The sequence below is a fragment of the Anoplopoma fimbria genome, chromosome 1, assembly GCF_027596085.1.
Source record: "Anoplopoma fimbria isolate UVic2021 breed Golden Eagle Sablefish chromosome 1, Afim_UVic_2022, whole genome shotgun sequence".
Classification (NCBI taxonomy): domain Eukaryota; kingdom Metazoa; phylum Chordata; class Actinopteri; order Perciformes; family Anoplopomatidae; genus Anoplopoma; species Anoplopoma fimbria.
The window spans coordinates 6,449,824-6,458,272 of record NC_072449.1 but is presented as its reverse complement, the minus strand read 5'-3'; the positions used below and the strand labels follow the sequence as shown (position 1 = coordinate 6,458,272).

At 40.2% G+C, this 8,449-nt stretch overlaps 1 protein-coding gene across 1 annotated transcript in view; it reads right to left on the bottom strand.

Annotated features, from left to right (window-relative positions):
* ankrd13b (ankyrin repeat domain 13B) overlaps positions 1-7,195 on the bottom strand; it is a 37,435-nt gene extending 30,240 nt beyond the window's left edge. The window contains exon 1 of the mRNA XM_054598426.1: positions 7,005-7,195. Coding sequence (XP_054454401.1) covers positions 7,005-7,112 — 108 coding nt within the window. The 5' untranslated portion in view covers positions 7,113-7,195. The remainder of the gene's footprint in view (positions 1-7,004) is intronic.
* Between the last annotated feature and the right edge of the window lie 1,254 nt (positions 7,196-8,449).

The window sequence follows — 8,449 nt, the reverse complement described above, 5'->3', positions numbered from 1 at the left end:
ATGTCCTGGGGATGTAAGTGACTGATTCAGCATGACAAATTGTTATAATCTGTCAGTAAAAGAAAATCACTTATCCAAGCCTCACGCTCAGGCTTCAACACCACTCTACTACCATGGTCCCAAATGGCAACAGTATTACTACAGCCAAAGCAAGATACATTAACTTTTCCTTGTGGGACAGCTGCAAACCCTCACACAAAACCAGGATGAGCAGACATCCACATGAGAACCGTAGTTCAGATTTGGAACATCAGAACCCTCATTTTAGTTATTGCTGCTCAGACACAAGAACATGCAAACAGCAGAATCCTGCACAGTGGAGGTTTCAGACAAATTAGGCTGGATAAATAGTATAATCCATTAATATCAGGGAAAACTACGGGTGATGACACCCTAATGGATCAGCTTGGAGATATCAAGGTGTCATCACTAGTTGTGGGCCACCCTTCTTATCCATCTTTGAATCATGAACAGCAGATTAGACAAATCCTGTAGCATTTTACCTGCGTTGAAATGTTGGGTTTTACCAAACATTGGGTCTATTTGAGAATATATAAGAAGGTTAAAGTTGATCTTTTGTTCCAGGTCTTAAAAAGCTGCATTGTACCATGGCAACTGTAAGCCCTTCATTATCCTTATCAGAGTCCTGCATAGCCTTTTTACAGGGTGGCTTAGCAGTATGATTTCCTGGTAATTCAATCTGACTCACCAGGTGCTTTTTTAAAATTTAAATTCGGATAACCAGCCCCATCAGACACTGATCCTAATATCCAATCCAATATCCAATATCATCCAATATTGCAATGGCACATCAACCACAACAACGTCACAACAGTCACTGAGTATCTCAGATCATCCTTTGTGTCGTGCCATTACATATCTATTGATCTTGACTGGGCATTCACCTTCACATTAAAATCTATCCAAATAATGCAATCTGAGTCTTCCGACACAAGATCACAGGGCTCAGGATAGTGGAGCCCATGCCGAGCCCGGCCTGGGTGATGATGACCTCTTAGGAGATGCTGGCTGGCTGGCCGACAAAACCTCAAGAGAGATTAATAGAGTGCATAAGACCTAGAGTCAATCATGGTGGTTAAAATATTCAGATGTGAGGGTGTTATGCCTTTTACAAAGGATCGGTAACACAGGGCAGAAGAGAAATGGCCGTGTATAGATGGGAACCGTATATTGCTGAAAACTTGCAAAAAATGCCTGATGACCTATAACCTCGACCATCCCGCAAGAGTTTTTGCAATTAGAGGCTTACCAACTAACCCGACAAACTATCCTGACCTTAACCATTTAAGGTCAATGCCTTACTTCAACCACCTCGAGAGTTATCGCAAATCAAGGCTTACCATACAAGAGAAATAGTCGAGGCATATCATCCCTTGTGGGATAAAATTTTGGCAGAAAGGACTCAATGACCCTTAAAACATGTCTGATCCTTCCTTGGACTTCAAAGTAGGAATACTTGATGTCCAGAACCGATGACTTGAATCTCTATCATCAGCCTTGTTTGTGTCATGTGTGCCATCCCGTCTGTTCAATCTCCTCTGATTTTTGAAGTAGGTCTATTCGTTTCCATTCCACACCAGCGCCATTTCTTACTACCCCGTCCTTCCTTTAGTTCATCACCAATCCTCCTCTCATTTGGCTATGACTGCCGTTCTATCTCTCTCTCACTCTCTCTCTGTCAAGAGCTTTCAGCAGCTTAACTAAATCTGACCCCAACCCAGCCCTCATGGCATCTCTTGCGGCTGTGCTGCGCTGCAATTAGGACTCGGGTTTCATTACACTGATGAAAGTAAGACGGGTGAAGGTGAGGTTGATAGCTGGATGGTTGAAGTTAAAGAGGGACGGAGGGCACCAGGGCATAGAGGAAAAAGGAAAACTTCAGTGGGTGGATGTGATTAGAGGAAACAGGGAGAAGCAGGCTGAAGGGAGAAGAGATGGAGCTTGGATTGGATAGGTGAAGGTAGACAGCAGCTGGTTGGCATAAAGATTTGGGCCTAGAGTGAACACAATGAACCCGTGGGACTTCATTTATGGCTCCGTTCCCTATGTAACAGCAACCCAGGCATAAGATTTTACAATGCTGATTTAACATTAGCACCTAGCTGAGGGCACTATAATCAAACCACGCACTGGGAAAAAAAAGAGCAGGGGTCAGACACAGAGTCACAGAGAGGACAAGAAACAGCAACGACCAGAGATCTTTGTTATTTCCTGCCTTCGTCTTGAGATAGACCATCCCTCTCTGCGTGGCTCTGTTCTTTTTCAATCACACTAAGCTTTTACGTCTGTTCCAACCCAGATGGACTCTGTTCATGGTCAAAGTCTTTTATTATTTCCTCCCCAACCTTCTCTCTCTCTCTTCTTGTCGTCACTCCCTTCTTCACCTTGTTTGCGCCTCCACTCCTTGGTTCAGACTGTCAATGTTACCTCCATGCTTTCGCTATTTCACATCTCTTTACAGGTTGTTATTTATCTTCTTCACATCAGCTGTGTGCTATGAATCTGGTGAACACAGCTAAAAATGTATCTCTCATTACTTCTTTTACCCCCAGCTGGCTTTTTTTATTCTGCCTATTTTACCACTCCTCATCTCTGTCGTTCCATTTGTACTTCTCTCTGTGGTCAGCTGTGTGTCCCTGGCATTTACTCCTGTTACTATGTTCGGTTTCCTCTCTCTGGCTTTGCGTCGTAACATCGATATCCGATGTGCCAATTATTCCACTGTAGCCTGCTGTGGCAGCATTTCTTCTGCCCTCACTCACTAGCACACACAATCTGTTACATGCTGCTCAGAGAAGATTGGGCAAGCATAGAAGTATCTTCATATAGTTGTCCAGTCTCAAGTATTGGGAAAAAGGCTTTTTTTTTTTTTTTTTTTTTTAAACTTCATCACCCAGCCTTTTATTGCAAATGTTGTGCTGGAAGGAAATAAGAGTGTGAACAGAAACCGTGCCGGATATTTGATGCATGCACATGGAAAAATGAAATGACTCTCATCATTTCACCAAAGGCTGGGCAGGCTTTAAAAAACTCTGATATGGAGCCGGCTGTAGATTTTACTGTGGCATAAAGCGGAGGTCAGAAACATTATACAGTTATTTTACAGCTGGGTGGGTACTGAATTCATCAGGGACCGACCATTATCATTCAACATCTGCACAAGTCCTCAGTATGGCCATAATGTGATATCATATGATCTATCATAATGCACTGTATTGTGAATATACAATATGCATATTATGCATTTGTATTTCAAATATTCTTCTTCGTCTATGCTCCCCCAGTTCTTTTCTATCATGGCTGGTACATAATTGAAATCTCTCTCTACAAGAGGATCATGTAGTCAATTCAGTATGACGGGTGTATATGTGTATCTCAAGTGCATGTAAGATCTCTCTGTCAGCTATTCAAAGAGTGATCCAAAGAGACTATGTTCAATAAAACCAGTCAATGCATGTGACATAATGTCCTAGTTATGCACGGCAGGGAGCCCAAATAGGGTCGGGACGTACTTGGCAAGGTAATATTCGAGTCTTGATTTACTAGAGTGGACATTTCAGCACATTTTACGAACAGTTAACTTCATTAGTCCTGCAACATTCAACTTCCATCACTTGCCTGTAGCTATAAATAAATCTTGTTGACCTGTCCAGAGCCACAAGAGTCCTAACGTTATATAAAATGCTTGTTGACACCTGTCATCGGCATCACACATGTATGTTTGTGTGTTTCATGTGTGTGTGACTGGCGGAAGCTTGGGGTTGGAGTGTGTGTGTGTGTGTGTGTGTGTGTGTGTGTGTGTGTGTGCCGTCCTAGTTTAAGCAGCACCGTGCATATAGACGAGGGGCTCAGGTTACCATATGAAGTTCATTTGACATCCACTTTAAGTCAAATGAGTTTCAAGGTGTGATGCTGACATAATAAAATTAATTGGGGGTGCAAAATGTGTGACTATGCAAAAAAACACTGCGTTTGCACAACACATGCAAAACCGTGATGCACACTTACATGTGCATAAACCCACACACAAATACATAGAGACAAACAATAGCAATAGCAGGAGAGCAAGAGATACAGAGGTCGTTTGAATAGTTACAGTTTTAGACTGAGCAGAAATTCATCAACAATGAGAGAAGAAAGAAGTGAAGCTCTCCTTTCCAGTTGTTGTTTACTACCTGCCTCCTCACCACTTGCTCTAATCTACCATCAAACACAGATAGCTGATAACTGAAGTTTCGGGTCTTGGAGATTGCCTCTGGAGCTGGCATTAAAAAAGAAAGGAATGGTTGTTGAAAAATGGAAAAAAAGTCCTATTCACTGCCTTTCTTCCTCTTTTCTATTTCGTTTGTCATTCTTTTAAAAAATTGAACAGCTTTTAAAGCCATAAAAACTACAGAAACTATGAAATCCAATATAGTCAAGAAGCCAAGCGATTAATTTAAACATATGGTGTGTGTGTGTGTAGGCATATAGGCTTAAATGTTGCATAGATTTAAGGTCTTACAGTGTTCATGTTAAATAAAGTTTAACATTACATAATATAATGAGATAAGGATCTACACGGATAATTACAATAACCATGAGTCGTTAATCCTAAACAAAGCACAAAGAGGAGGGTGACTTTACTAAGGATCAACATCAAATCTTTTTCAAAACACTTTTGTACGAGAGATGTTCAGCGTATTTGTGTTTGTTCTTACACAAGAAGCAAAGCTACAAGGCAGTCTGTTGGCTTTGTTTATAGATCAAATATGATATAAAGGTCCTGGGCTCAAATGCACAGCAGAGGAGCAATAACATTTGCATCATAAAATATTTATAGATACAAAGGTTCCTGAAAAATGAATGACAATAGGGTTGCAAGGACTCATTTATTGAGTCTTTCGTTGTAACCCAACAGTTTTAATTTAGACAACCTGATGAAAAAATGTAACAGCTTTTAAAGCCATAAAAACTACAGAAACTATGAAATCCAATATAGTCAAGAAGCCAAGCGATTAATTTAAACATATGGTGTGTGTGTAGGCATATAGGCTTAAACTTTGCATAGATTTAAGGTCTTACAGTGTTCATGTTAAATAAAGTTATATATGTTATATATATATATATATATATTACTATATGTCAATAATACACATTTTAGCAGGATTTTATGATTTCCCATCAGCATAAATCTCAGCCGAGTCTCATGTTCCGGTCACTAGTTTTTGAATCATCCTGCATTAGTGTTTGACCACTTTGGGATTTTTACCAGTTGGTGGTTGTAGATGAAATGTCAGGGAATCGCCAGAGCCATTAGAATTAATTCCAATCTTGTTTCAAACACGGCAATCCATCCTATAATTTTGACTTGTCAAGACATTTTAAATGCTGGACTGACAGACCAACTGACCTGACTTGATCATCGTTTGAGTCACTAGCGTAGCTACTGGCTAGAAGCAAGATCCTTGTGCATTGAACCTATACATTTAATAATGATTTTTAAACCAAAGCACCAATAAAGAGTCATCTGTTAATTCCAATACAATGTTGAGCCAGCAGGGGATGAACATTTACATCCAACAACTGCAAAGCTACATCATTTTGAAAAGGTGTGGCTGTCTAATTTGCGCGAAAGTGCACGGTTCAATCCAGCTCGCCTTTCATGCAAACACATTGCGTTACCTCTGACATTGACTTGAATAATAGAGCTCTTAGTGAATTTCTTAGAGCCTCGTCACTGTTGTGTGTATTTAGTTTGGCCATCTATCTCCCGCTAGTTATAATTATGGTCAGGGATTAAACGGTAACAGTCACTTGCAGGCTCCCTTACTATAAATGTACGGTTTGTGGTGAACCAATTGATAACTGCCTTTGGGGCACTAGCTGGCCATTTTGGTGGAAAGGAAAAGCTCACAGGGTTATGATTTTGTAACCACGAGAAGGTAAGAGCGTGCATGAGCAGTGAAGTGTGTGGCCATGTTAGTTGAAGTGTAATGTCTTGATGCATGATGCATGTACTCGGATTTCTGTTTGGTTGCTAACCTGCAGAGCATCTCTTATATAAGGGCATAGGACTTCAGTACTTTTACAAGAAAATAAGTGAATTTGTATGCATGCTCCTGCACAGTTACTCTCTCTCTCTCTCACCCACAAACACACACAGTTGCTTGATTCTTATCATATTATATATTCCCTTACCCCGAAGATAAAGTACTCCCATTTTACCAGTGGGGGGAAATCATTTGCCGTGCTTTTGCCTGATTTCAAACATCGTCTCTGGAAACCTAAACCCAATACCTTAATGATTCCATTACTATTATCTACTGTGGTGGTGGTTGGCAACTGTTCGCCCACATGCTCAGTATCTGCATTGTCTCACCCACTCAAAAATGGTTTAGGTGCCGGTGGGAAGGTAGAGAGCCTTCAATTTTGAGTAGAACACGCAATATTGATGCTTATACACAGACATAAAGCCCCTCTGACTTTGACAAGCCAAACACACACACACACACACACACACACACAGACACTGCAATACCATCAGGGTCAGTAATAACAATAATTTGCAGTTGGCATTTTTCCAGGAATAAACTCCAGTTACAACTTCCCATGCATAATAAAAATGACTGGGATGATGCATATTTGAAGCCCCACTGCAGCAAATAACACATATCCTTGGCATATAAAGTCTGTCGTGCCACTGAGTTCAATATGCATGACAAGAAAAGAGGAAAATAAAAGTGTGAATGCAAGTCTGCGGATATCTACACGTGTGTCCCCAACCTCCACCTCCACCTCCACCTCCACCCCCAAAGATAACAATTAACTGCGCTATTCCCAGTCATGGAGCAGGTTTCTTGAATGAGGTGCTCCGTGGGTGGCATCCACCACCTATTACAGTCCATCTATGAACCATACCCGCCCATATGGAAGCTTATAATGAACACACAGGCCCTGTGTCTGTGAGGAGAGAGGCGTTTGATGGCTCTTCACCGTCTCACCTGCTCGTTGGCTGCCAGCTCCTTCTCCAGCTGTCGGTGTTTGTTGTGCCACACCAAATAGTGGATAGGATAACGACTCTTCTCCGGAGTTTTCTTAGCAGAAATCATCCTCGGATCATAGTTTTTTCCCCCCCCTCTTCCTCCTCCTTCTTCACTGTGGATTGTAAGGATACTTTGTTATTATTTCACAATCAAACGTATCATCCTTTTTTGTATCGTCGGTGATGCCTTTGCGCGTCAGAAACAGTGAATGACTCCCTGCATGCTCTGCTTAGAATAAACTGCAAAGCCCTGTGACAACCATATATAAGGAAGAAAAAAGAAAAGAAAAAAGAAACCCCTCGTTTGACTGTCTCTCCGTGTAGGCTACACCTTTATTTCTTAACTACCCGTTCCTCCACCTCTCTCTCTCTCTTTCTCCCTCTGCCTACTCTAACACATCTATCCTCCTCCTCCTCTCCTCCCATCCGGCGGTGACTGAGAAAGATGCATTGACAAGCTGCAATGAAATGTGGGCTCACTCAGCCAATCCGCTGCCAAGGATGTTGTGATAAAAACCTATGCCTCCTAAAATTAAAGGATCGTACGTGAGATTTTTTTAAAAATATATTTAAAATTAGCATCCATTCAAAAATCCTTTAAAACATTTTATTTAATAAATATTCAATAAAATATAAGTGTAAGTTCATAAACTGAATTTAATGCAACAATGCAACTGTTGACAGTTTAATAAATCAGACACTGATGGCAGAGCGCTTAGTATTACATCTTTATTTCAACCAAAAATGCTTTGCACTGGTTAGGGGGTACTTGGCTAAAAAAGTATTTCACAGGGGGTACATCACTGAAAAAAGGTTGAGAACCACTGCTATAGAGCATAAACCCCTACAGGAGTCTTGAAGTAGTGATATACTGTAGGGGTAAAGAAAAGCTTAATTATCGCCTGCATTTGAATTCAAATCCATCTATTTAAAGTCTTATTCAAATGTAATCCTATACTTATGTCATGCCTCAGTTTTATGCAAAATATCTTGCTTTGTTAAATGCTAGTTAGTTGGGTTTTTGTTTTTTTAAATCAAATATATATTTTGTCTCTGACTGTCTCGGTCCCCTGTTGAGTTAAGACTGTCTTTTACATTTTTTTGTATGTTGTATTTTAATTTGTGTGTTGTAAACTGTATAACAGAACGAACAGTAACAGCAGGAATAATAACGCTAAAAATAGTACCAGTCAAAAGTTTTCAATGGTTTTTCTTTATTTTTATTTTTAAAAAATTCTACATTGTAGATTAATATTGAAGACATCCAAACTATGAATGAACACATATGGAATTATGTGGTAAACAAACAAATGCTCAACAAACCAGAATATGTTTTATATTTTAGATTCTTCAAAGTAGTTGAATGAGAAGGTGTGTCCAAACTTTTGACTGGTACTGTATATT